Source organism: Nematostella vectensis, chromosome 15 (genome assembly GCF_932526225.1).
Source record: "Nematostella vectensis chromosome 15, jaNemVect1.1, whole genome shotgun sequence".
Lineage (NCBI taxonomy): Eukaryota > Metazoa > Cnidaria > Anthozoa > Actiniaria > Edwardsiidae > Nematostella > Nematostella vectensis.
The window spans coordinates 4,674,366-4,701,866 of NC_064048.1; the positions used below are offsets into that span (position 1 = coordinate 4,674,366).

At 43.3% G+C, this 27,501-nt stretch overlaps 2 protein-coding genes across 6 annotated transcripts in view; one reads left to right on the top strand and one right to left on the bottom strand.

Annotated features, from left to right (window-relative positions):
• Positions 1-25,284, top strand: LOC5509268 (calcyphosin-2). Of its 4 annotated transcripts, XM_048723010.1 has the most exons (21): positions 1-225; positions 586-812; positions 1,697-1,762; positions 1,845-1,912; positions 2,707-2,752; positions 3,685-3,752; positions 4,021-4,063; positions 4,609-4,725; positions 13,574-13,654; positions 14,669-14,755; positions 16,568-16,635; positions 16,732-16,827; positions 17,463-17,630; positions 18,539-18,632; positions 19,209-19,327; positions 19,544-19,653; positions 20,784-20,938; positions 21,447-21,566; positions 23,531-23,627; positions 23,971-24,053; positions 24,765-25,284. In XM_048723010.1, exons 2-21 carry the CDS (start codon positions 588-590, stop codon positions 24,852-24,854), a joined length of 2,001 nt encoding a protein of 666 aa, XP_048578967.1. In that variant the 5' UTR covers positions 1-225; positions 586-587; the 3' UTR covers positions 24,855-25,284. The 4 variants fall into 4 exon arrangements, with proteins under 4 accessions (XP_048578967.1, XP_048578969.1, XP_048578968.1 ...); XM_048723012.1 differs by having other exon boundaries at positions 1-812; positions 23,971-24,087; XM_048723011.1 differs by having other exon boundaries at positions 1-812; positions 1,848-1,912.
• Positions 25,282-27,501, bottom strand: part of LOC5509269 — a 6,541-nt gene continuing 4,321 nt past the window's right edge. For both annotated transcript variants that reach the window (XM_048723014.1, XM_001629759.3), the window contains exon 3: positions 25,282-26,839. In XM_048723014.1, coding sequence (XP_048578971.1) covers positions 26,228-26,839 — 612 coding nt within the window. In that variant the 3' untranslated portion in view covers positions 25,282-26,227. The remainder of the gene's footprint in view (positions 26,840-27,501) is intronic.

Below are 27,501 nucleotides of genomic sequence, written 5' to 3' on the forward strand. Positions count from 1 at the left end.
CTTTGGGAGTCTGGTACCCAGTTGTGTATTGGTATAGTGTTTCTAAAGCGAAACCTCTGATTTCTTCTTGAACCCTGCATCAACTGTCAAAGAAACTGTTCTAAAATATTATCTACAACAACTCTCAAGAATCAAGATACTCCAATTGTGGATTATTCGTGAATATCGTCGCTAGAGTACTTTGGTTTCGTTGCTATGCCGAACATAACGTCTACTTGTCGGCGGGTAAATTGGAAATTTCGCGAGTGAAACCGTTAAATTGTACTTAAATCTTTGCTGGAAAGTCTTTATTTGTCTTGTTGTGATTTAACAAATTACATCGAAGTGATCCATAATTCGAATATGGAGAAAGTGCGAGGCGTCGAAAGAGACCATAAATAGAAATCAAGAGCCGAAAATGATATTTTGATCACTTCTGAAGACAAAGTTTAACAGTGCAACCTTAACTGCGAGATACTAGTGAATCAACGAGAATTCCACTAACTTTAGAAACAATATACTACTGAGAATTCATTAGTACACAAAGTTAGTATACCACCACCACATCTTTGTTTAATCAGTAAGCCTTCTACCATTTGGACTTTGGCATGAGGGGTGCCTTACAACCTGATTTATCCGTTACTGGCCGATCTACTTCTCGCCACGAACGACCTACTAGTGGTGGGAGGCGTCGTCCACCCAGCGCAGCTAGAAATGTGAATACGAAGGCGAATATCTTTGGAGTAGCCCCCACCCCACGGGGTAATTTTGCAAATGCGGGGTGTACAGATGCCACACCTGAGGCACCAAGAGATGCTCTTCTGAACCAAAATGTAAGATAGTGTCACTATAATGGGTTTAGATTTCTTTCAGGGGGTATTGAAACAATAACCTTTTCTAGACTGCACTCAGGGAATCCATAACAAATCCAGGTTTGAAAATTTGAGCATTTCAACATATATTTACATATAAGTACAGTGCTTACCTGCTTATAAGAACCTAGAATTTAAGAACCTAATGGCTTAGAAGTACCAATTTAGACCCCTGCTATATAAGAACCTTTTAGACTAAAATTTGAAACAGGTTCTTTAAAAAAAAAAAAACAGCAATGATAAAAATCATGATCCTCAACCAGTGAACTCAAACATTAATTCTATGATGACCACATATTCTACGAAGGCCAGACTGGTACTAAGATACCCCACTTCTAACAGTCATTAAGTATATAAAATGTTCTTTAAAATTAACAACCTATTCAAGAACCTAAAGTTTAGAATACTACCCATTAAATAAGAACTTGTTTAGGCCTGGAAAAACCTAGGTTCTTATAAGCGGGTAAGTGTTGTATGGTATTTTGGTTACCGTGTTACAAGAGTCCCTTTCTCAGTTTATTGGCTTGTTAGACAACAACCCACATTAGTGCTAACCTAGCATCTAAATCGAGAGAAGGAGACTCTAGAACCATCAATTTTCCCTGCTCCATATAAATTTAAATTTTAATCAAATTCAATTCCTTTGCTAGACTGCTATAAGTGAATGTTTACTGACTTTAATTTTAACGCTCTACAGTGAGTGTCATGCTTATGTGAGAGTAGGGGCTATTATTAAGTTTTACGCTCCAAATGAGAGCATATAATGAGGGTGGCATATAATCAAGGGAGGTGCTTGATTATTTAAATTATGTAATTTTCAAATAAGCAAGACTTGCTTTTTCCAGGTTGCTGTAATAAGTAAATCTGAACTTGAAGAAACAAAACGCAAGTTGGCTACTAATGAATACAAGGTAAAAGTGTAAATATTATATAAATAAAATTTATCCCCCATTCAATCACACATGCTTGCATCTAATTTCTTATGCACTTCAGAAGCAGCCAGTTGAGGTTGCAGCCCATTCCAGTCCAAGCCGTGCAGGGCGAAGATCTGCTCCTGTAGGGTGAGTGTTCTTTTAGAGAGATCTGCTGCAATGGGGTGAGTGTTTTTTTAGAGGGATCTGCTGCAATGGGGTGAGTGTTCTTTTAGAGGGATCTGCTGCAATGGGGTGAGTGTTCTTTTAGAGGGATCTGCTGCAATGGGGTGAGTGTTCTTTTAGAGGGATCTGCTGCAATGACGTGAGTGTTCTTTTAGAGGGATCTGCTTCTATGGGGTGAGTGTTCTTTTAGAGGGATCTGCTTCTATGGGGTGAGTGTACTTTTAGAGGGATCTGCTCCAATGGGTTGAGTGCACTTTTAGGGGGATCTGCTGCAATGGGGTTAGTGTTCTTTTAGAGGGATCTTCTGCAATGGCGTGAGTGTTCTTTTAGAGGGATCTGCTTCTATGGGGTGAGTGTTCTTTTAGAGGGATCTTCTGCAATGACGTGAGTGTTCTTTTAGAGGGATCTGCTTCTATGGGGTGAGTGTTCTTTTAGAGGGATCTGCTTCTATGGGGTGAGTGTACTTTTAGAGGGATCTGCTTTTATGGGGTGAGTGTACTTTTAGAGGGATCTGCTTCTATGGGGTAAGTGTACTTTTAGAGGGATCTGCTTCTATGGGGTGAGTGTACTTTTAGAGGGATCTGCTTCTATGGGGTGAGTGTACTTTTAGAGGGATCTGCTCCAATGGGTTGAGTGCACTTTTAGGGGGATCTACTCCTTTTGGGTGAGTGTACTTTTAAAGCGGCCTGTACTGCACTAAGCTGTTTCCTAACCCAACCCTATTCTATTTACTATCAATATCATGCTTTTGATTATAGCGTTCCTTCTCTTCAACTGGGTAATCTAGCTGATGATGCTGATAAGGTTAGTTCTTAGGGAACTTTAGAGGAATGGAGATGCCACCACATATGTTAAGCATTTCCCACACCCTTGATTATACAGTAGCTTATACAATTCATGAAATGGTCCTTTTTAAAATAACTATAAACTTTATGGTAAATACTGTTAGTATTATCCAATACTGTATGTAAAAATCAGACCCAAATGCTAAACACAGTTATTTCAGCATCATGTTTTTTTATATGCAGTGTGTTTGAAGTTTTTGCACAGCTAATTTTGTATGTATGGTAAATACTGTTGTATGTATGGTAAATACTGTTAGTATTATCCTATACTGTATGTAAAAATAAGACCCAAATGCTAAACACAGTTATTTCAGCATCATGTTTTTTTATATGCAGTGTGTTTGAAGTTTTTGCACAGCTAATTTTGTATGTATGGTAAATACTGTTGTATGTATGGTAAATACTGTTAGTATTATCCTATACTGTATGTAAAAATAAGACCCAAATGCTAAACACAGTTATTTCAGCATAATGTTTCTTTTATATGCAGTGTGTTTGAAGTTTTTGCACAGCTAATTTTGAGCAGTAAACATGTCCATGCTAATTTTGAACAGAAAACATGCCCATGAGTAAATTCTTGCAAAAGGGGTGTAAAAATATTGCATTTAAAATGTTGACAATGCAGGTTCGACACCAGTCAAATGTGCATATAGAGATTAATGGAATACTGTACATATAGAGATTAATGGTATACTGTACATATGCAGGGTTAATCCCCTTGAAGAGTTTTAGTAAAAAAAAAGTCAGGATTCCCAAAGGAAATTTTGGGATTTTTACAATTTTGGGAGAATATTTAAGTATAGAAATATTTATAGACCCACTTTTTCAAGCTTAATATATCAACTGTACGGTAGGTCTATTTGTAACCCTTATTGGTCCTTTTTATTATAGTTGACTGAACCAGTGGAACATGAAGGACCACATTTGCACACTCCTGATACAGGTCGCAGCGACATCAGGTAGCCATTGATCTACATACTTTTAATTATGTACTCCAAGCATGCAGGCACATACACAGGGGGGTGTGATGGGGGTGCATATACACCCCTCCCCGCCCCAGCCCCCTAAAAAGTGGGCAAGGATCTTCACAAAAATACTATCCTTTCTCCCTCCTCCTCAGCAACTCCCCCCCCCCCCCCCCCCCACTTCACAATAATCACTGAAAAATTCAAACCATCCTAAAATAAAAACTTCTGTGACTTACTGTATACATATTCTCTATTCCAGCTGGGGTACTCCTATTCAAAGTAAAAGAGAGGAGAAACAACAGGTGAATAGCTCAGCTTTGAATAAATAATTTGGGGTACACGGGCCTGTAGCTAACAGGATTTGAAAGAAATACAGTACCTGACCCCACTTGGCTTTTGTGTGCACTCAGACGAAGGAAAATTGAGTGTCACCATTTTGAACTACAAAGCAAAACAGTCCACTAAATGCTTGGATAAAAAAATGCTCCCCTCTCAAATTCGTTGCTTCTGGGGATTTCATAAAAATCATCCCATTTAGCTTGTGCGTCCATTTGGATGAAGAAAATTGGATTACCATTTTGAGCTTCAGTAGAGTTGCTTAAGGCAAAACGGTCATCAACTGAATGCTTGGAAAAAAAATACACCTCAAATTTCTTACCCTCTACTGTTGCCAGGCATACAGGGAAGAGCTAGAGTTTGCCAAAGGAAAGTATGTATGCTTAAATTACATGAAATAAGTGTAAAATATGAGATTTTGAATAAGAACTCTCCCAATGAGGACAATGAACTCTTTCTATGCATACTATACCACTACAGCTATTTCTACTCTATCCATTCCATCTCCCAGCCAAGCTGGTCATATCCAGTGAGAACCAATGCTACATCAGCTTCGCATCATCGTCGTCCTGCTGACATGCCAGCCCTTGACCTTCAGGACTCACAGGAGGAAAGAGACCTTAGAAAGGTATGTAAAGATAGTAGGGTACACTCAAAGGTTACAGGAGGAAAAAGACCTTAGAAAGGTATGTAAAGATAGACTCAAAGGTTACAGGAGGAAAAAGACCTTAGAAACTAAGGTATATGTATTAAGTACAGTAGGGTACACTAAAAGGTTACAGGAGGAAAAAGACCTTAGAAAGGTATGTAAAGATAGACTCAAAGGTTACAGGAGGAAAGAGACCTTAGAAAGGTATGTAAAGATAGACTCAAAGGTGACAGGAGGAAAGAGACCTTAGAAAGGTATGTAAAGATAGACTCAAAGGTTACAGGAGGAAAAAGACCTTAGAAACTAAGGTATATGTAAGTATAGTAGGGTACACTAAAAGGTTACAGGAGGAAAAAGACCTTAGAAAGGTATGTAAAGATAGACTCAAAGGTTACAGGAGGAAAAAGACCTTAGAAACTAAGGTATATGTAAGTACAGTAGGGTACACTAAAAGGTTACAGGAGGAAAAAGACCTTAGAAAGGTATGTAAGTACATGTTACCTTATAATTTGTGAAAACTCGAGTAACATTAAGAATAAACCGAAAATAAACCACACAGAAACAAACATGGCGGTCAACACGTTTTCTTCTTCTTCTACACACACTGCATTATGGGTAATACAATATTTTTCTATGGGGGGGTGGGCAAGTGCTAAATTCCAAGGGTAACACACTTCCCCCCTGAAAAGATGTCGTCCTCGACATTTAAGTTACTAGTATGTTTCAATACTACAATGCAACTGAGGAAAAAAAAAATCTGACTACTCTACTATTTCAATGTTCAGTTCCATGAAGGCATGGTGTAGGGTGATCAAGTCCAACCATGGCTTCCACTTGTTTCTTCATACAGCTGTATCTTGTTTATTCTTTACTCTACAGTTCTCTTGCACAATGTCATTGCCACGTAAATACCCAATGCTGCTCAAATTCTTACACCTTGTTACCTACACTATTTGCTAGGCTATACTAGTATTATTCAACTAGTGTCTCTAACTAGACCGTTTTTTTCTTTTCTTTTTCTTGTAACAAACAAACAAATATAAGTCAAGTAAGTGTACTAGTGTACTTGTAATTACATTGCTGGTGTCCATGGTGAGAAGGAAGGACATCTGTAGGGTACCTGTAAACCGTAGGGTACCGGATAACCGTAGGGAGTCTGTAGACTGCAGGGTACCGAATAACCGTAGGGTACCTGTAAACCGAAGGGTGCCTTGAACCCGCATGTGGCACATGGTAACTCTTGTGTAGGAGGTGCACCGTAAGCACTCCATGCTGACTCATTTATAGTTATACCATGGTTAGCGACCGGTCCCCGATAATAGGATGGCTGACCAATAACATCATAAGTAACCCGCAAAGGTGGATGCCTATTCCGCTCGGGTCGTCCAATGATGCTGCCATTAGCATAGTTCTCCTGGCTGTCCCTATCACCTTGTTCCCCTTGCTGCTGCTGTGATGCCCTCTCTGCCTGCTCCTCTATTGCTTCATCCAGCTCACCTGCCGTTCCTTCCTGTTGATCAGGTGCTCCATCCAGCTCGCCTGATGCTCCTTCCTGCTGATCAGGTGCTCCATCCAGCTCGTCTGAAGCTTCCTCTTGCTGATCCAGAGATACATCTGACTCGCCTGATACTTCCTCCTGCTGACCCAGGACTACATCCGATTCGCTTGATGCTTCTTCTTTCTCGTCGGGCGCATATCCAACCTGTCTACCGTAAACAAAGTCTGGTTCCTCTTCACTACTCGACTCCTCTTTCAACTCTGCTGCGTTCCTTGTTGCAGGTTTCCGTGTTTTGGTTTTCCTTTTTGGCTGAGTAATCACGTCACTCATGAGATAATCACATGGCAGTAAGAGGTTATAATGCAGAGTCCGGTTCCTGCCCTTGCCATTCTCAGGTCTGACCTCATACACTGGGCTTGATTCTCCCTTCTGATTCACAACCACAAACACCTGATCCTCAAAGTATGAGCGTAGTTTCCCTGGACCGCCTCGTTCTGACAGGTTTCGTACCAATACCCGATCACCCGGCTTAAGTGATGAGCATCTCACTTTCTTCTCGTAGTACCTCTTACCCCGCGCGGCTTGAGCTGTCGACTTAGAACGTGCGATCCTGTAAGCTTCTTCCATGGTTTCTCGCCACTTTGTCACATATTTCGGATACTGTTGCGGAGTGCCTTGCAAACTGGTACCAAGCATTAAGTCAATGGGAAGTCGAGGTGAGCGACCATAAAGTAGATAGAAAGGAGAAAATCCTGTTGTGTCATTTCGAGTGCAGTTGTATGCGTGTACAACTTTGTTAAGACTATCTTTCCACTTGGATTTCTGGTTCTCTGGTAGTGTGCGTAACATTGCAAGAAGGGTCTGATTAAAACGCTCGACTTGTCCATTGGATTGTGGATGATATGGTGTGGTTCTTGAGTGAGCTACCCCACTAAGCTTTTCCAGATGTTTATGTAGATCGTTCTCGAACTCCTTCCCCTGATCGTGATGTATTCGAAGGGGAAACCCAAACCTCATGATGTAATCATTATACAGCTTCTCTGCCACTGTAGGGGCCGATTTATTCCGTGTTGCGTATGCTTGGGCAAATCGAGTAAAATGATCAATCACTACGAGGATATATTCATACCCACCACTGCTTTTTTCTAGATGTAAAAAGTCCAAAGAAATGAGTTCAAAGGGAGCTGTTGTTTGAATACTCTGCATTGGTGCCCGTTGAGCATGTTTCGGTCGTTTTTGCTTGATACATCGACAAACAGAGGTAACATAGTGTTCAATGTCCTGTTGCATACGGGGCCAAAAGAACCTATCCCTCGCAAGTTGCAATACCCTCTCTGCACCGAGATGCCCCATTTCCTCATGTAATTCCTTATAAACGAGATGATGAAGTTTCCGTGGAAGGACCAATTGGAGACGTGGTCCAATTCTCCGGCGAAGGATATCATCCTTACCTAGTTCCAACTTCTTCCAGTGACGTAACATGGCCTTTGTTTCAGGAGTTTCCTTCTTTCGCTCCTTTAAGCTGGGTAATGACTCATTAAGTATGAAACCAATCACCTTTCCAATTGTTGTATCCTCACGCTGAAGTCTCACAATGTCCTCTGTCGACCATGCTTGCGTGCCTAAGGTGACATTATCGTCGGGAGAATCTTCAAGGCATGCTGACAAAGAGATAGTCGGAATGCCATCTTCACCTGCCTGGAACTTTACAGAATTCACAGTGGCTCCTATGTCTTCTTGGCATATGGTCTTCTGACATTCTTCCATATACTTCTCCATGCCTTGTGAAATCCGCGAGAGACCGTCTGCATCCCCATTTGCCTTTCCAGGTCTGTATTTGATGACAAAGTTATAGTCAGCCAATTCTGATACCCAACGCTGTCCGGTCGCATTCAATTTGGCAGTGGTCAGAATGTATGTTAACGGGTTATTATCCGTGTAGACAGTAAATTTAGGGGCATAGTACAAATAGTCTCTAAATTTCTCCGTAATTGCCCATTTTAGCGCTAAGAATTCGAGTTTCCCCGAATGCAGATGGTAATTGCGCTCGGCTTGAGTTAACGATCGTGACCCGTAACCAATGACTCTCAAGGTTCCTTTCTGGCGTTGGTATAATACAGCCCCAAGTCCCCGCTCCGATGCGTCAGTGTGAAGAATAAAGGGTTGTTGGTAGTCCGGATAAGCCATAACGGGTGGTGATGTGATAGTATCTATAAGTGTCTCCAGTATTCGCTGATGTTCCTCAGACCAAGAGACTGGTTGGCGTGATAAGGACTTACTCGACCTACTTTTCGATTTGGTACTTGTACCTCCCTTGGGTTCCGTCAAAAGATCATAAATGGGTGCTGCTAACGTCGCAAAGTTATGTACATATCTCCTGAAATAACTTAGAAGTCCCATAAGTCTGCGAACTTCTCCGACTGTCTTAGGTGGCGTATCCTTTAAATCCGTAACTGCCTTAATACTCTCCTGATCCATCCGATAACCTTCTTCTGACACAACATGTCCAAGGAATGTAACTTCCCTTTGAAAGATTTTACACTTGCTGGGTTTCAATTTTATCCCGTGTTCCCGCAGTCTTTGCAAAACTTTCCTCAGATCACTAACATGTTCTTCAAAACTTTGACTAAAGACAATGATATCGTCCAAATATGGGATACATGTGGTGTCTCTTAAATCTTCTAAACAATCTTGCATATATCTTTGAAAGGCCGCGGGGGCCTGGGAAAGACCCATGGGAATGTGAACCCATTCATACAGTCCCCAAGGGGTCACAAAGGCAGTCAATGGTCTACTGTCTTTCCCCATGAAACCCTGATGATATGCGCGTCCCTGATCCAGTACTGAAAACCAACTATTTCCCCCTAGGGTGTCTAATGCATCTTGAATCCTTGGGATGGGAAAACGGTCAGGAACACTTTTACGATTCAGTTCACGATAGTCAATGCACAGTCTTAGAGACCCGTCCCGTTTACGGACGCAGACAGCCGGCGACGAGTAGGAAGACTTTGACTTCACAATCCATCCCTTATTTATCAAGTCCTCAATATAGCCTTTGACTTCTGCATACAATGGGCGGCTAATTGAGACATATGTTTTCTGAACAGGAGTCTTATCCATTAGGGTTAAATTTAACTCAAGGTCTTCGATGCAACCCACATCCTGACTATCACGGGCAAAGGTCTCCTCCTCTTCCTGTAACAGACGAGTGACTTCCTTTTTTTGTTCTTCATTCAGATCTCCAATCACCACCCCTGGGACCCTCTGTGATGAATCTATGGTCGCCCCCCTGGATTCTTGTGTTTCACCTGGGTGTACCCCCCTTGCATCAGACAAGTTCATCTCACTAAGTTTCACTTCTGCTGGGGTAACTGATCTGATAAGGTTAAGACTACCCAAGATGGTGCCCCCCCTGAGGGTGATATCATGCTTGGTGGCATTACTGACGTAAATGTCAACTCGCGTAGCTTTCCCTTTCGGGATGGACAATAGAGACTGGGAGAGTTCTAGCCCTGTAGGCAATGTCTGGTCTTCATCTGGTTCAAAGATAACTGGGCATTTCTCCTCGACTGGGCCGGTATTTGCACGACAATTAATTCTCAGGGTCTGCCCCCCCGGTATGCTGACACTCTTCTTAGGTGACTTTAAGATGCACAAGGGTTCTGAGTTGTCACATGTTTGGATAAAGTTAATCAAGGCCCCAACTGCCTCCCCTCTGACTTCTGGAAATGCACCTTTCATAATATCCTGTAATGGGCTCCCTGTGGTGTTGCTATTATCCCCTGGGAAATCTTTAATCACTGTTTCTATGACATTATATCCAATGATGGGACACTCTAACTCTCCTGGGGTCACTAAAAAAGGTACTTCTACATCTGGCCCTGTATACCCATGGGCTTCTAGCTTCAATGTTATAGGGATCCATCCCTCATATGGGATCTCACTGCCATTTGCAGCAGATACATTTAAGTTTCTATCCCGACCCAGGAGTGTCTCAATATCTTGTAAATCAGTGTTCAAACCATTCTCATTGACCCATAATTTAGATAAAACTGAAATTTGCGCGCCCGTATCCCAGAGGGCCTCTGTGCTAATATCATTAAGCATGCAGGAAACTTTGCATTTTGGTCCTACCAGTTTACAAATAACAGCATGTTGTTTTGGAGTGAGATGAGACATAAATACACTAGACTGAATTCGCTCTGCGTACTCACTGTTTTTCTTGGCTTGTAACTCTTGTATCGCAGTGCAAAGTTTCTTGTGTTCCAACCAATGAGCCCGTTGGCATTGCACACCGCAGTACAATGCTGACTTACAACCCGCACATTGAACTAAACAATCACTACCAGATGGTTGATGCCCACATAACACACATACTTGGGACTTTCCTGTGGAAGCAACTTGCGACCCGGCTACCGCCTGTCCCGCGGTGGCAGCCGGTGCTGGTTTCCCGAATCCTTGTTTTGTGTTGGTCTCCGCTTACGACATCCCCGTGCCCAATGCTCAGATGAACCGCAATAAAAACAATGATCACATGCATCAATCGTATTGCTATCCTCACACTGCTTGCAAACTCTCTTGGCCTTCTGTACATGTATATCCCGATTATCAATATTTCCATCCCTTTCCTGTTGCACTTGGGCCACTGTCTCCCGCAATGTGGCCATCTCCGACTTCACTGACTTGAGTTCTGCTAGGATCAGGTCTTCTGTTGAGACTGCGGCTGGAGCAGTCTTCCCTTTGTCCTTACGTCCACCATTCCCTTGTGATTCGACATTATCCCTTGTTAGCTGATTAACTTTCTTAGTTATTTTGGTTAACTTTGATTTCCTCTCTAACTCCTCAGATGCCACAATATTTACATGCTGGATTAAATCTTCATCAGTGGTATCTGTGTTCTGTAGATATGGTCTTAGTTTCCTCCTTACACCATCATCCATTAATCCAGTCTCCACAGTTCTTAAAAATAGTCCTTGCACCAATTCGGGATCGTATTTCATTTTGCTATCAGACTCTTGTGACGCAAAACAAACTTTCTGCCTTTGATCCAAAGCCCTGATTACAAAACTCTGAGGGGTTTCCCCGGGAGCTTGAGCCAAAATTGCTAATTCTTGATACAGTTCTGTTGCATTTTTTTCCTGATAATGCGAGCGCAAAATGTGTCTTAATTGGGCCAGAGTCAAGCTTGGAATACCTTCCAAGTAGCTGCGAAGTCTCATTCCTGGGCAAATGGACTTTATTACTGCATCGACCACCTCAACTTCTGTGTGTCCTTTCTTTAGTCCAGAGTCAATTTGTCTCACGAGACTGACAAAACTTAACTTATCTTTCTGTCCTGGCTCTCCAATTTGCCCAGAAATCTTCATTTCTCTCTTTATATCCGAAATGTAGAGACCTTTCTTTGATTCCATACCCATAAGCTTGTTCATTTGATCCTTCAGAGCTTGGAGCTCCTCGCTCGGACTTGCACTTGCACTCGTGTTTGGCTGGGCTTGTTTTTCTTGTTTGGGCTTCGTTGCTCCAGAAATCGCCGAAATAACCTCCTCTAATCCCTTCAGATAGCTGACTGCTTGGTCTCCTTTGCTCTCAAGCTCGTTATCCACAGCTTGTGAGATCCTTCTGACCCGTTTCAACCTAGATAGTTTGCCGTCCTCGTGTAGCTTCAAAAAGTTTTCCACTTCGTGTAACTGTTCGGCCGTCAAGCGACACAAACTCTCTTCGATACTAAGCTGAAGTTCTTCAGTCATCTTCTGAATCCGTTTTCTTTGTCTGAGCCCCCAATATGTTACCTTATAATTTGTGAAAACTCGAGTAACATTAAGAATAAACCGAAAATAAACCACACAGAAACAAACATGGCGGTCAACACGTTTTCTTCTTCTTCTACACACACTGCATTATGGGTAATACAATATTTTTCTATGGGGGGGTGGGCAAGTGCTAAATTCCAAGGGTAACATACAGTAGGGTAATTATACTAGACAACTCAGAGCTTACAGGAGGAAAAGACCTTAGAAAGGTATGTTAGGACAGTAGGGTACACTCAAAGGTTACAGGAGGAAAAGACCTTAGAAAGGCATGTAAGTACAGTAAGGGTAATTTTACTAGACAACTCATAGAGCTTACAGGAGGAAAAGACCTTAGAAAGGTATGTTAGGACAGTAGGGTACACTCAAAGGTTACAGGAGGAAAAGACATTAGAAAGGCATGTAAGTACAGTAAGGGTAATTTTACTAGACAACTCATAGAGCTTACAGGAGGAAAAGACCTTAGAAAGGTATGTTAGGACAGTAGGGTACACTCAAAGGTTACCGGAGGAAAAGACCTTAGAAAGGTATGTTAGTGCAGTAGGGTAATTATACTAGACAACTCAAAGGTTACAGGAGGAAAAAGACCTTAGAAAGGTAATAATGCAAGAAAAGAAGTGTAGACATGCTAAGACAACTCAGAGCTAACAGGAGGAAAGAGACCCTAGAAAGGTAATAATGTACAGTAAGAACAGTAGGGTAGACGTACTACGCGTTACCTCGTAAAACTTTCGAAGGACGCGCTCTGTAACCGCAGCCACCTGGTAAATTAGTAATTCAACCTCCAGCTTCCTCAAGGGGTGAAGAAAACGTGCCACTATCCTATAGCCCGTGGTTTAACGTTTCGGTTTGGCAATTGCTTGCAGTCTACTATTATCTTAGACTCATGCCTGTGTATCTTGATGGCTGATTTTGGCCGGTATAGAAGTCAATAGGTAATAGGCGACTTGTACGAGAAAATCATGTGACCTTTTGAATGGCAAACTCGCGGCCACTCAAGGTTTTGGCACCAAAATTTTGGCAAGGTTTTTAACACAAAGCCACTTATTCAGTGTTTCAAAATAGGCAGGTAGTTTCTTTGTTAGAAAAAATCATGATATGATTTTATTTTTTCAAATTGTTCTCTGGTGTGATGGCCGGAGCCATTTCTGAGTTTATTTTGGCGCCAGTTTTCCGCTTAAAAAGTCACGTGGTTTTTTATGCCTAGTGCACACTAGTTAGATAACGACATGGGCGCGCGCACTCTTTTCTTCGTAGGTTCAAATGTGAATGGTTCAACATTTTGACATAAACCCGACATTACGACATGGACATAATGACATAAGAAAAAAAACATGTTTTTTCTCTTATGTCGTTATGTCCATGTCTTTATGTCGGGCAAAACAGAGTGCGCGCGTCCATGTCGTTATGTCGTTATGTCACTAGTGTACACTAGGCGTTAGTGCAGGTCCCCTACTGTTTACTAGTGTCCCTCTGTCTACTGGTGCTTGCTATTCACGTTGACTATTTTTCCTTTGCTTAGGCTGCCAGGGCTATGCAAGAGGAAAAGGCAGCGGCAGAGGCCCGTAACGTACAGATTGGTGATAATCCCGCAGTGTACAAGGTCAGTTATGCCTAGTGCACACTAGCGACATATCGACATAACGACATGGGCGTGCGCACTATGTTTAGCCTGGCATAACGACATGGACATAATGACATAAAAGAAAAAACATGTTTTTTCTGTTATGTCGTTATGTCCATGTCGTTATGTCGAAGATAAGAGTGCGCGCGCCCATGTCGTTATGTCGATATGTCGCTAGTGTGCACTAGGCATAAGGGAATTTAGAAAAAGAATGAAGTCTATGACACTGAGTTATCTCTGTATCTTATGAGGCCCGTAACATATGTACAGATCGGTAATAATCTCACACTATATATGGTGAGCTTATTTTTTCGGTGCTAATGCCTAGTGCACACTAGCGACATAACAACATGACGACATGGGCGCGCGCACTCTTATCTTCGACATAACGACATGGACATAACCACATAAGAGAAAAAAACATGTTTTTTCTTTTATGTCATTATGTTGATGTCATTATGTTGGGCTAAAGATAGTGTGCGTGCCCATGTCGTTATGTTGTTATGTTGCTAGTGTGCACTAGGCATAACTGTACCCAGTCACTGGTACTATAAAGAGATTGAGAAACGGAATAAAGGCCACAACACTGAGTTATCTTTTATAAGTCTCTTATGTTATCTCTTATAAAAGTTATTTCTTATAAGTTTCTTATAAGAGCTGTAATATTTGTTTTTGTTTTCATCCCATAATGGAAGAAAAAAAAATATGATAATAGAATCTAAATGCAGATTTTTTGGTAAATAATAATTACTAGGGTCACAATAAGGTCCCAAAATCAGTCATTGGAAGGTGATGCTTTCTCACACCTTCGCTAGGATGACAATCGCAGCTGATACATATAGCTGATAGAGTCTCTTTAGATCTGTCGTATGCAGAGTTATGGGACCTACTTTCTCGGACCTAGTATAACAATGGTGGCTGTTAGATTCTCTTATAAGCACGAGTTAGTGCCCTGTTTAGTCGTTTCTCTCTATAGCGCTTTCTTGATTGTAGGTCCCTAGAGACGAAAGCAAAGACCACTGGTCCACGCAGCCCAAGTCTGAGAGAGAGTGGTACCAACAGAAAGCGAGGCAAGAGCAGGTACTGTTGAATGTGTTAACGCATCCCTCTCATGACCCCTTGCTTCGGAGCTGATTCTTTTTGTACTTGAAATCAAAAGCAAAGGTGACTTTTACTAAGAAGTCACGTGGGAGGCAAATTCGCTCCCGGTTTTGGCGGCAAAATAGCATCAAAAAGCAAACTTATTCAGCGCTTAGAAATAAACAAGAAATTTTCTGTCACAAATGGCATATTTCCATTGAAATATATTTGGATGTTGTCTGGTGTCACGGCTGTAGCCATTTCAGTCATCTATTTTTTTTCTCTATTAACTTTGTGATTTTTGAGTGCAGGTCGCTTATTGTTACCCATAGCTTTGTATTGGTGGCCACGGTAGCGCACGTTTCACTGTAACACTTTGTATTGGTAGCCACGGTAGCGCGCGTCGCACTATAACACTTTGTACTGGTGGCCACGGTAGCGCGCGTCACACTATAACACTTTGTATTGGTGGCCACGGTAGCACACGCCGTACTTTAACACTTTGTACTGGTGGCCACGGTAGCGCGCGTTGCACTACAACACTTTGTACTGGTGGCCACTGTAGCGCGCGTCACACTATGACACTTTGTATTGGTGGCCACGGTAGCGCTCGTTGCACTATAACACTTTGTATTGGTGGCCACGGTAGCGCTCGTTGCACTATAACACTTTGTACTGGTGGCCTCGGTAGCGCGCGAACACTTTGTATTGGTGGCCACGGTAGCACACGCCGTACTATAACACTTTGTACTGGTGGCCTCGGTAGCGCGAAATGCACTATAACACTTTGTACTGGTGGCCACGGTAGCACGAAATGCACTATAACACTTTGTACTGGTGGCCACGGTAGCGCGCTTCACACTATAACACTTTGTATTGGTGGCCACGGTAGCGCGCGTCGCACTGTAACACTTTGTATTGGTGGCCACGGTAGCGCGCGTCGCACTGTAACACTTTGTATTGGTGGCCACGGTAGCGCGTGTCACACTATAACACTTTGTATTGGTGGCCACGGTAGCACGAAATGCACTATAACACTTTGTATTGGTGGCCACGGTAGCGCACGTTTCACTATAACACTTTGTATTGGTGGCCACGGTAGCGCGTGTCACACTATAACACTTTTATATTGGTGGCCACGGTAGCGCACGTTTCACTATAACACTTTGTCTTGGTGGCCACGGTAGCGCACGTCACACTATAACACTTTGTATTGGTGGCCACGGTAGCGTGCGTCGCACTATAACACTTTGTATTGGTGGCCACGGTAGCACGAAATGTACTATAACACTTTGTATTGGTGGCCACGGTAGCACGAAATGCACTATAACACTTTGTATTGGTGGCCACGGTAGCACGAAATGCACTATAACACTTTGTATTGGTGGCCACGGTAGCGTGCGTCGCACTATAACACTTTGTACTGGTGGCCACCGTAGCACGCAATGCACTATAACACTTTGTACTGGTGGCCACGGTAGCGCGAAATGCACTATAACACTTTGTACTGGTGGCCACGGTAGCGCGCTTCACACTATAACACTTTGTATTGGTGGCCACGGTAGCGCGCGTCGCACTGTAACACTTTGTATTGGTGGCCACGGTAGCGCGAAATGCACTATAACACTTTGTACTGGTGGCCACGGTAGCACGAAATGTACTATAACACTTTGTACTGGTGGCCACGGTAGCACGAAATGCACTATAACACTTTGTACTGGTGGCCACGGTAGCACGAAATGCACTATAACACTTTGTATTGGTGGCCACGGTAGCGCGCGTCGCACTATAACACTGATTTTGACGCATTAGGAGAAGCTTTTCGCTGACAAGAAGAAGGATTTAGTGATGGAGACGGTTCTGGTCGATCAGCTGTCCAGGTATAATATCTTGGCATTAAACAAATTCACAGACCCATATATAGGGATTAACAGGCTAGATAATATGATACTTGTATTTGCATCTTGTATTTGCAGGGCCGCCATCTCAGATCCAGATGCTGTTCGCACCCCAGCCTTTACCTCCCATCTTGATGCACGTGCACGAAAGCAAATGGAGTTCTACAATACCAGGTGTGGAGAAAATATTGAATCCCGGGGGTGGGGGAGTGAGGGGGGGGGGGGGGGGGGGTTGGAGTTACTCCGATAAAAACGTGTGTGATCGTCGGCAAAATCGGTTCTAACCTCTAAGGGAGGCCAATGGGGCGTGGTCAACAAAAATTCTTACCCCTAAGAGATTTTTTAACCCTAAGAGGTCGCAGAATCGAAAAAAATGTTAAACATACCCTTAGGAAAAGCAGTTGGTCGACTGTTATATCCTAATTTTATTTTTTACTGTTTGGGGTGGGGTGGGGGGATTGGTCAGTCGAAAAGAAGTTGTTTGCTTATCGGAAGTTAGTCTAAAACCAAACAAAAAATGTATTAATTTTCTTTCTTTATGTTTGTACCATTTGCACGTTTCTTTTACCTCTTACCCATCAATGCCTTTTCTTGGATTTTCGTTTTGCATGAGATCCCCCTACACATAACAACCACTTATTGTCTTTGTCTAACATCATATTTTATTTCTTCACTGTCATCAATTTTACTATGGCTTTTACCACCAAAAAATTCTAGATTTTATGGAGTTATTAACATATTCAATAAAACTTCCACACTGGGTTGGAAATTGCCTGTCCAACTTCTCTCTAAACGTGGACCAATTACAGGAGTTCCCCGTCGTCCGGGAAGTCAGAGAATGTGTTGGCCAAGCGTGTCCGGTTTGGGGCACGAATAGTCACCAAGCATGGCCATGACGTCCATAGGGAGCTGAACGGATTCTTCTTCAGCGCTGACAATACTCTCACAATCTATGAATTCCGACAGTTTGGCACAAGGTACACTCAACGTTGATGAAGTCATACACATCTCGCTAACTTGAACCCTTGGTAACCTGAACCCCCCTTCACCATAACTCAAACCTCCCCCTAACTCGAACCCTCAGTAACTCAAACCTCCCCCTAATTCGAACCATAGATAACTCAAACCTCCCCTAACTCGAACCATCGGTAACTTGAACCCCCCTTCCCCCATAACTCAAACCTCCCCCTAACTTGAACCCTTAGTAACTTGAACCTACCCCGAACTTGAACCCTTGGTATTGTAACTCAAACTTCCCCCTAACTTGAATCCTCAGTAACTCGAACCTCCCCCTAACTTGAACCAAATTTCCCCCTAACTTGAATCCTCAGTATTTCGAACCGACCCCCTAACTTGAGCCCTCAGTAACTCGAACGTCCCCCTTACTTGAACCCTCAGTAACTCGAACCTCCCCCTAACTTGAACCCTCGGTAACTCGAACCTTCCCCTAACTTGAACCCTTGGTAACTCGAACCTCCCCCTAACTTGAACCCTTGGTAACTCGAACCTCCCCGTAACTTGAACCCTCGGTAACTCGAACCTCCTCCTAACTTGAATCTTTGATAACTCGGGCCTCCCAGTAAAGTGAACTATCGTAACTCGAAACTTTCCCTAAATCGAACTCTCGTAACTCGAAACTCTCCCTAACTTAAACACTTGGGATATTGAACCTCCCCCCCTAACTTTAATCCTCGGTAACACAAATCCCCATAATTAAACCCTCGGTAACTCCAATCCCCCCCAAACTTGAGCACGTGGCCAGCCTTGAGTGTTCATAGCCGCCATCTTGGATGTTTTGCTCAAAAATGTCTTTTTGACGTTGGGGGGTACTTGTGATGTGGCTGTTCCCTAAATTCCATTTGTTGTCTAATGATGCGCATTTCAGGTCATCTGCATTGCCGTTTATCCAGCGTGGACTTTATTCACACATTCTCGGGAGTAAAAAAGGCCGACCATACATCCTTCAAGACATAGCGGTGGTAATACTTTTATTTCCTTATAGGGTTAAGTATAGCCAGGTGTTGTTTCAGTATTTCTGTGAACCGTGTCATTAACACTAATCAAATCATCCAATCAATAATCAAATCAAATGGTATATTCAGTTTAGTGTTGAAACTTAATTGAATGGTTGTTACGATTGTTTCCAAGCTAGGTGATCTTCGTTTCCATAAGCAAGTAAAAAGGTTTCTTAAAACGTTGAGCTTTATTTCAAATAAGAGCGAAAATGGCTTAGGCATTTCATGAAATCAATTACAGAAACCGTCACTAGAACAGTTAGTAACAATCTGACCTTGAGCACAGCCAATAAGAGCTCATTCTTCTCTGTCTCTAGGGTAACAGTCTATTGTTCAGTACAGCCAATCATTGCTCAGTTATCTCTGTCTCCAGGGTAGCTGTCTGTCATTTATTACAGCCAATCAGAGCTTCTTTTCTCTGTCTCCAAGGAAACAGTCTGTCATTTAGCAAGGCCAATCAGAGCTCTCGTTTCCCTGTCTCCAGTATACTATTCTGTCATTTAGCACAGCCAATCAGAGCTCTGTTTTCTCTGTCTTCAGGGTAACAGTCTGTCATTTAGCACAGCCAATCAGAGCTCTCTGCCTCAGAGCATTAGCGCCAAGCCGGTGGTCACTCTTCGCATCACAGATCTTGATGAGGAGGCGAAAGAACGACTTTTGTAAGTGCATTATACAACCTGGTCTAAACCTTTACCAAGCTCAGGAAAAAGTTGCCAAAATTTGCAAGACTTTTTTAAGGCTTTATTGACCATTATCTGGAAAAGGGTTATGAAGGTTAAGTCAACAGGAATAGGAGCAAAGATACAAACACTGCGGTTGACCTGCTTTTTATTGCAGTTATGCGTTTTTTATTGTTATCTGTTGTATTTCTCCAGGTACGACGATTGTAGAAACCCAGCAGAGAGACGTGCAGTGGCGGAGAAACTTACCCAGCCCCCCACGGCCGCAGAACAAGCGGAGCAGCAACTAGTCCAACAAGTACAAGGTATTTGTTGCTGTGAGAGCGAACTTGGCAAACGCGTCTCCTGGCCCAGGGGCCGATTACATGATGAATGTCAGCCCGGGCTGAGTTTTCAGCAGCCCAGGCTGAAACGTCAGCCATGATAGCTGCTTACCGATTATATGCCTTAAATCCAGCCCGGGAGGAGTTCTATTCAGCCCGGGCTGGACTCGGATTGTATTATTTTCCAGCCCGGGCTGAGATTTTTACGCGATTACGCGATTTTAGCCCGTTAGCCCGGGCTGAAAATCCTAGCCCGGTTTGCCCGCCCGGGCTGAAAAACTCCCTACTCGATAGAGCAATTTTACAAGTATTGTGAGGGATACCGGGCTGGACCTGCACCCCCCCTAAACGGGATGAAAACTCAAATAGGGCTAAAATATGTCATGTTATCGGCCTCTCAGGACCGCGACCAGAAGTTCAACGTTTTCTTTCTTTGTAAGGTTTTGTTTCAAACCGACAGATATATTTCTATGTTCCCTGACACTGAATTTTGAATAATGAACATGTCAAACTGCAATTGTATCGACTTTGTAGAAGAATAGAAAAGCCCTGAAGATGCTATGGAAGCCCGACGGTTTTTGCGGAACTTTTTAAAGGCTTAAAAGTTTTTTACTTCCATGTCATTCCTTTTCATAAAAGACGTTAATACTTTTATAACTTTTGTTACATCTACGTCCCGTATGATAGCCACACATTATTATAATCTGACTGAGGAGACGTGTGTTTGCAGACATGACGGGAAAACATGACTTGACGTTTCCAATAAGCTCATTTCACATCAAATACGGCTGAAAATTCCCCAAATTGCTTAGTAAGTAATAAACAAAAAATCAAATGCGAGGTTTTTTTTTGAAATTGATGCGACTTTTTTTTAAAGTATCATTAAAATTTGAGGTTTTCGTCCCTGAGCCCATACATAGCGCAAGGATGGTAAGAAAAAAACTGTCAAAATCAGGGTATGTGCATTTCGGCCACTCATTTTTTGTGTTTTGAAAAGGGAAAATCAGTCCGGAATGCAAGGAACTGATGGCCATTGTAAGAAATTGTATCTTCTTTGTCCATCTCTTCGAAGTGCGCATGTTCAGGGTTTTTCCGTCACGTCGTGTTTGCAGGCGAGGTTCGTAGGCAGCTTGCCCAGCGCGCATCCAAGACGCTCATGGGAATGGGTAGGCATTTCCGGACACTGGACAAGTCTGGGGATGGGATGCTAGACAAAGGGGAGCTAATCAACGCCTTGAAGACGTATCATATACAGCTATCACCACAGGTACACGCAGCAGACATAGTGTAATAGACCATGTACAGGGCCGTAGCAGGGTGGGGCACTGGGGGCACTTCCGCCCTCCCCCTACCCAATATTAAAAATATATAAAAAAAAAAGGACCAGTAGTGGCGGGGCTGTGCCCCCCCCCCCCCCCCCCCCCCGGTGCCGGTTAAGTGCAATAGACTAGACCATGCACCTTGAGCTATCGGCTTCAGGTTCTCACAGAAGAGAAAGTGCACACAGATAGTGTACTAGACCTTGTAGCTTGTATAATAGACCATGTTAAGGTATCGCTACAGGTACGCGCATTAGGGGTAGTATAGTAGGCTTATAGCTTTACCACACACAGTAACTCGCTACTTGTTTTTTTAAGACTCTCACAAATGTTTGATCTTTCTTAAAAATAAGTTTGTTTGATACTTAATACTTGGTTACAGTAAAGATCAATCTCCACACGGAGGCTGGTAGCCTTCTTGCAGACATTTTCTTGATACTTTTTGTTGTATAACAGGTATTAGGTGGGTTATGGAACTTACTTGACGTTAATGGAGACGGTGCGTTAGATTATGGGGAGTTTGTGCGTGGATTCATAGGCGAGATGAACGAGACAAGGAAGGCGTACGTTAGAAAGGTATGTATACCACCCATACACCTAGGGGGTGCGACGAACGTACGTCAGAAAGGTATGTACCACCCAAACACCTAGGGGGGGGGGACGTGAGTCAGAAAGGTATGTACCACCCATACACCTTGGGGGTGCGACGTACGTACGTCAGAAAGGTATGTACCACCCATACACCTAGGGGGTGCGACGTACGTACGTCAGAAAGGTATGTACCACCCATACACCTAGGGGGTGCGACGTACGTACGTCAGAAAGGTATGTACCACCCAAACACCTAGGGGGTGCGACGTACGTACGTCAGAAAGGTATGTACCACCCGAACACCTAGGGGGTGCGACGAACGTACGTCAGAAAGGTATGTACCACCCAAACACCTAGGGGGTGCGACGAACGTACGTCAGAAAGGTATGTACCACCCATACACCTAGGGGGTGCGACGAACGTAAGTCAGAAAGGTATGTACCACCCATACACCTAGGGGGGGACGTGAGTCAGAAAGGTATGTACCACCCATACACCTAGGGGGTGCGACGAACGTACGTCAGAAAGGTATGTACCACCCATACACCTAGGGGGGGGGGGGCGTGAGTCAGAAAGGTATGTACCACCCATACACCTAGGGGGGGGACGTGAGTCAGAAAAGTATGTACCACCCATACACCTAGGTTGTGCGACGTACGTACGTCAGAAAGCTATGTACCACCCATACACCTAGGGGGTGCGACGTACGTAAGTCAGAAAGGTATGTACCACCCATACACCTAGGGGGGGGGGGGGGACGTGAGTCAGAAAGGTATGTACCACCCATACACCTAGGGGGGGGGACGTGAGTCAGAAAAGTATGTACCACCCATACACCTAGGTTGTGCGACGTACGTACGTCAGAAAGCTATGTACCACCCATACACCTAGGGGGTGCGACGTACGTAAGTCAGAAAGGTATGTACCACCCATACACCTAGGGGTGCGACGTACGTACGTCAGAAAGGTATGTACCGCCCATACACCTAGGGGGGGGGGGACGTGAGTCAGAAAGGTATTTACCACCCATACACCTAGGGGGTGCGACGTACGTACGTCAGAAAGCCATGTACCATCCATACACCTAGGGGGTGCGACGTATGTACGTCAGAAAGGTATGTACCACCCAAACACCTAGGGGGTGCGACGTACGTACGTCAGAAAGGTATGTACCACCCATACACCTAGGGGGTGCGACGTGCGTACGTCAGAAAGGTATGTACCACCCAAACACCTAGGGGGTGCGACGTACGTACGTCAGAAAGGTATGTACCGCCCATACACCTAGGGGGGGGACGTGAGTCAAAAAGGTATTTACCACCCATACACCTAGGGGGTGCGACGTACGTACGTCAGAAAGCCATGTACCATCCATACACCTAGGGGGTGCGACGTATGTACGTCAGAAAGGTATGTACCACCCAAACACCTAGGGGGTGCGACGTACGTACGTCAGAAAGGTATGTACCACCCATACACCTAGGGGGTGCGACGTGCGTACGTCAGAAAGGTATGTACCACCCAAACACCTAGGGGGTGCGACGTACGTACGTCAGAAAGGTATGTACCACCCATACACCTAGGGGGTGCGACGTACGTACGTCAGAAAGGTACGTACCACCTTTAAACTAAGGGGTACGACGTTCATAGATCAGAATGCACTGCCCATGCACTACGGGGAATACATGTGCCGTGTACCGTACTGCTTCGTATTATTCCTGCGGTAAGTTGAGGTTTATGAGTCTTATTTTGCATCAAAATATATATGAACGGGTATGAACAACACAATTGATCATTTGGCATTATGGCGAGTAGTCCTAGTTGTAATATTTTAGAATAAGAATTGATGCGTGGCGGACTGTGGAACATGATGTATGGCAGGGGTATAGATCTGCTCACAAAATTAAAAAGAAAAAAAACATTTAAACGAACGTGTATTATATTTTAAGGTCTTTCACAAGTTCGATCCCAGCAAAACAGGGCTGGTTGAGCTGAACAACATGAAAAAGTTTTTCTCCGCCAAGAAGCATCCAAAAGTGCTATCCGGTAAGAAGTTGCTAACGCGTAGGTGGTGGTGGTGGAAGGGGGGGGGGGGGGGGGGGGGTGAGGGGGCTAATAATGCGTGAAGTGTGAAACGAACTCTGTTATAGTAACCGGAATATAAAATCGTTACGAAAACAAGAAATGACCGGGTACTATGTGACTTACTTACTTTAGGAAACCAGGCCGAGAAGTGGATTCCTTGTCACCATATACACCTCTACTGTGTCACGAAGAGACTCTCGCACATATTTTGAGTTGACTAACCTGTACTGACTGGCATAGAATAAATCTGGCTACCTTTTCCTGAAAGCCTTGCAATGCTACATTACTATCCCCTACCTTGCAGGCCGGCTGAAGGAACACGAGGCTCAGCAAATGTTCTTGAGTTCATTCGAAAACTGCGAACATAGAGGGGAAGTTACCTATGCGGTGAGCAGGCAAAATGCGGCTTGATGAAAGAGTGGTCGTTACAATTGCAAACCCATGCAGACTTTTAGTCTTGTGTACCAGGATCCCCCCCTCCCCCCCTTTCTTGTCTCTTTGGTATTAGAGGCGCGTGAGGATGGGGACGTTTCTTAACTCGATATATCTTGCCCCTGGGGTATATCCGGGTTGGGCCCTGACCCCCCCCCCCCCCCCCCCCCACACACACACACACACACACACACACACACGCCCGTTTCTGATCTCTTTGGTATGCGATGCGCTTGATGATTGGGACGTTTCTTTACTCGATATATCTTGTATATGGTATGTCAGAGTTGGGGCCCTGCCTTGACACGATGTTGAACCTTTTTTAACTCGATATATCTTTTTCCTGGGGTATAAAAGGATAGAAACCTCTTAGAACTGTATGTTTTGTCTATTACTTGTTAATACCGCAAAAAGCTAACAAGTTCCTGCGTTCTCTTTGGAATTCCTTCGACCTTAAGCACTTTATACATTTTCAATGCGTGTCTATGTCAGGGCTCTTTCTGAGATTAAAGTTGATTCGTAATCGTTGCTTTTTCTCGTTTGCCGTCAAAAGCAGGAGCGCAAGCGAGATTTTCACCTTTAAAGTGACGTGAATTCTTAGTTTAAAAGCCTATTGAATACTTTGTGTTACCCCGTTTTTATACTAATACTCCATGCATCTTTTAGGAGTTCGAGGACTATTACGAAGGCGTCAGTATTGGTATTGCAAGCGACGAGGAATTTGTTGCCATGATGAAGAATTGCTGGAGTTGCTGAAATGAAGGGCTTTACCACAAAAAGACAGCTCTTTGGAGTTGCTGAAGTTAGCTTTTCTACCACGAAATTATGATATTTTAAGCTGCTACATGAATTTCCCGTGGGCCACCGTTTACTCAGCAACCCGCTATTAGCAGAGGAGAGACGGAAGCTATCAGTTAAAGGGGTGGTGCCATGAATTTTCCGTGGGCCACGGTTTACTCAGCAACCCGCTGTTAGTGGAGGAGAGACAAAAGCTATCAGTTAAAGGGGTGGTGCCATGAATTTTCCGTGGGCCACGGTTTACTCAGAAACCCGCTATTAGCAGAGGAGAGACGGTAGCAGGCCTGGATACCCCACGTGGCATGTTGGCATAGTCCCTGGACATACCCTTTTGTCATCATAGCAAAATATCAAACTCCCACGAAAAAATAAAACGGTATTAAGATTTCATGGCTCTTATTAGAATTTTTATTTCCTTTTCTTTCCCTAGATTCGTGCATTTTCCAGAAAAAGTGAAAGGTCCAACCTCTGTCTGACACATCATGCGCTCTGGCTACCACGGACACTATATGATATCGAAGGGGTCCTGTTTTAAAAGAGTTGCACTAAAGGAAATTAGGAAATCTAAGCCTTAACAATACTTTGCCAATGTAACCACTCAAAATGGGCAATCGGGAAAACGAGTTTTTTAAACGTTATATCCATCGTATTTAATTGTTTATTGACACTGCCCTGTTACGTTTTAAGGCAACGTTTCAAACGTTATATCAATCATGTTTAATTGTGTATTTACACTACCCTGTTACACCCTAAGGCAAATTTTCTGAAACCTGGAATGCAACAATACGAAGAAAAAAAATGGAGGTTGCAGAAACATGATAAAGCACAGGGCAATTACAAAAGATTGAAAGTCACACACGTAATTTTCTTGCACTGGCAACGCAACACAAATTGCGTTACAAGTTGCCGGAAAAATGCCTCGTGTAACAGCCTTTGTATTGGGATGTTAGTGTTTGGTCAATGTGTTAAAAAGGCGAATTTTCTTTTAAACAACTTTATTTAATGTTTTATGGTGTCCCATTCTCTTGTCATTGAGTGGCAACTGGAGGACAACAGTTATCTTCTGTCGTGGATCGTGAAGGCATTTTTTCCTGCAACTTGCAAAAATGACGAAAAATGCCATTCAAAGCACAGGTAGCCCAAGCTCTTTATTTGTTCCTAATAATATTCACGAGTAAAAAAAAACTAGCTGTGGTAGTTGTGGCTAATATGTGCAGCTAGGCGCTTCAGTGGTTTTTACGCATGCTTTCATGCGGGCTTGTCGCGTAGTCGCGAAGCCGGTTGACGAGAACCTTTTGTCAATCGACTGTATGTCTTCTGTCTGTCTGAATTTAGCACAAGCCACTGCTGATAATGTTACCAATCGTGGTTTGGATTGGCCCGTAATTCTTTGCATTACCCTGTGAGATCTTCCTCAAGCTGAACACCTTCCATACCTCATCTATCTTGCAAAGACTGCACATGATGATCGCCTGCGAATATGCAGCGTGCTCCATAGAATCGCTGCACAGTTGCTTATCAGGATAGCTCGCGTCGTAGAATTTTAGGCTTGGGTTCTTGTATTTGGAAATGTTTGGGGAATTCCATGCACTTAAAGTGAAAAATAATTTGTTGATGTGAGGGGGGATACTTTTGAGCGTTACGTTGATCGTGTGATGACCAAGACGATTGTTATCATCCATGACGTCCCCCGAGTGTCTAATAGCCCCTGGCGAGACATTGCACTTTTGATGTCTAAAATCCAACACCTCCAAGAAACAATTTCCACTGTATAGTAGAACTGAAGCATCGAGATAATCTTGTCCATGAGAAGGGTACCCCCAGTACAAGTCGAAGATCACTTGATCAAAACTCTCGGGAATTTCATACAGCACAACAATAAGGCTGATGGTGGCATACGGGGGGACACCAAATTCACTCAGCTTGCCAGATCCCTTGTTCTCCTGTGTTTGTATTAACAAATACATACATAAATCGAAAGGAGAGAAAAGAGGCTGTTACTGGGTGATGATATGTGTTTATATCAACACACACATGAAAAAAAATCAAGAGAGTTAAAATGCTGATACGTGGTGATCTATATCACCACACACATAACTTAAATCAAGTAGGGATGGGCTGCTACTATGTGATCTTCTGTGTTTTGTTTGTCTGTTTTTTTTTATGTTTCAATACAGAAACATTAGGACAATATTTAGGGGGGCACAGCCACGCCGCTACTTTTTATTTCCTTATAATTTTATAAGAATATTTGGGGGATGCTCCCTAAGTACCCAATCCTCTTCTACGGCCCTACATAAATCAATAGGGGAAGGAAGTGCTACTCATGTCCTGCGTTCAAATCAAGTACATAAATTACAATGACATGGAAGACTGCTATTAAGTGTACTCATTTGTTTGTATCAACAAATACATACATGCTGGAGCAAATACTTCACTCCAACTGTCCTATCCTTACAAAGAAAAACATCCCCACACTGTTAAACTACAGGACATTCCTCCCAAATCGATTTGAAAGTGATATTGAAATGACTTAAAATAAACACTTTAATTTTATGCTATTCTCATCCTGTGGAAACATTTTCAGTCATTTTAAGCCCATGAT

Coding starts and splice junctions, on each gene's coding strand:
- LOC5509268 (XM_048723010.1), top strand. CDS start 588: ATGAGGGGTGCCTTACAACCTGATTTATCCGTTACTGGCCGATCTACT. Junction 17,631..18,538: donor TTCCGACAGTTTGGCACAAG/GTACACTCAACG, acceptor TGCGCATTTCAG/GTCATCTGCATTGCCGTTTA. Junction 19,654..20,783: donor ACTAGTCCAACAAGTACAAG/GTATTTGTTGCT, acceptor TCGTGTTTGCAG/GCGAGGTTCGTAGGCAGCTT.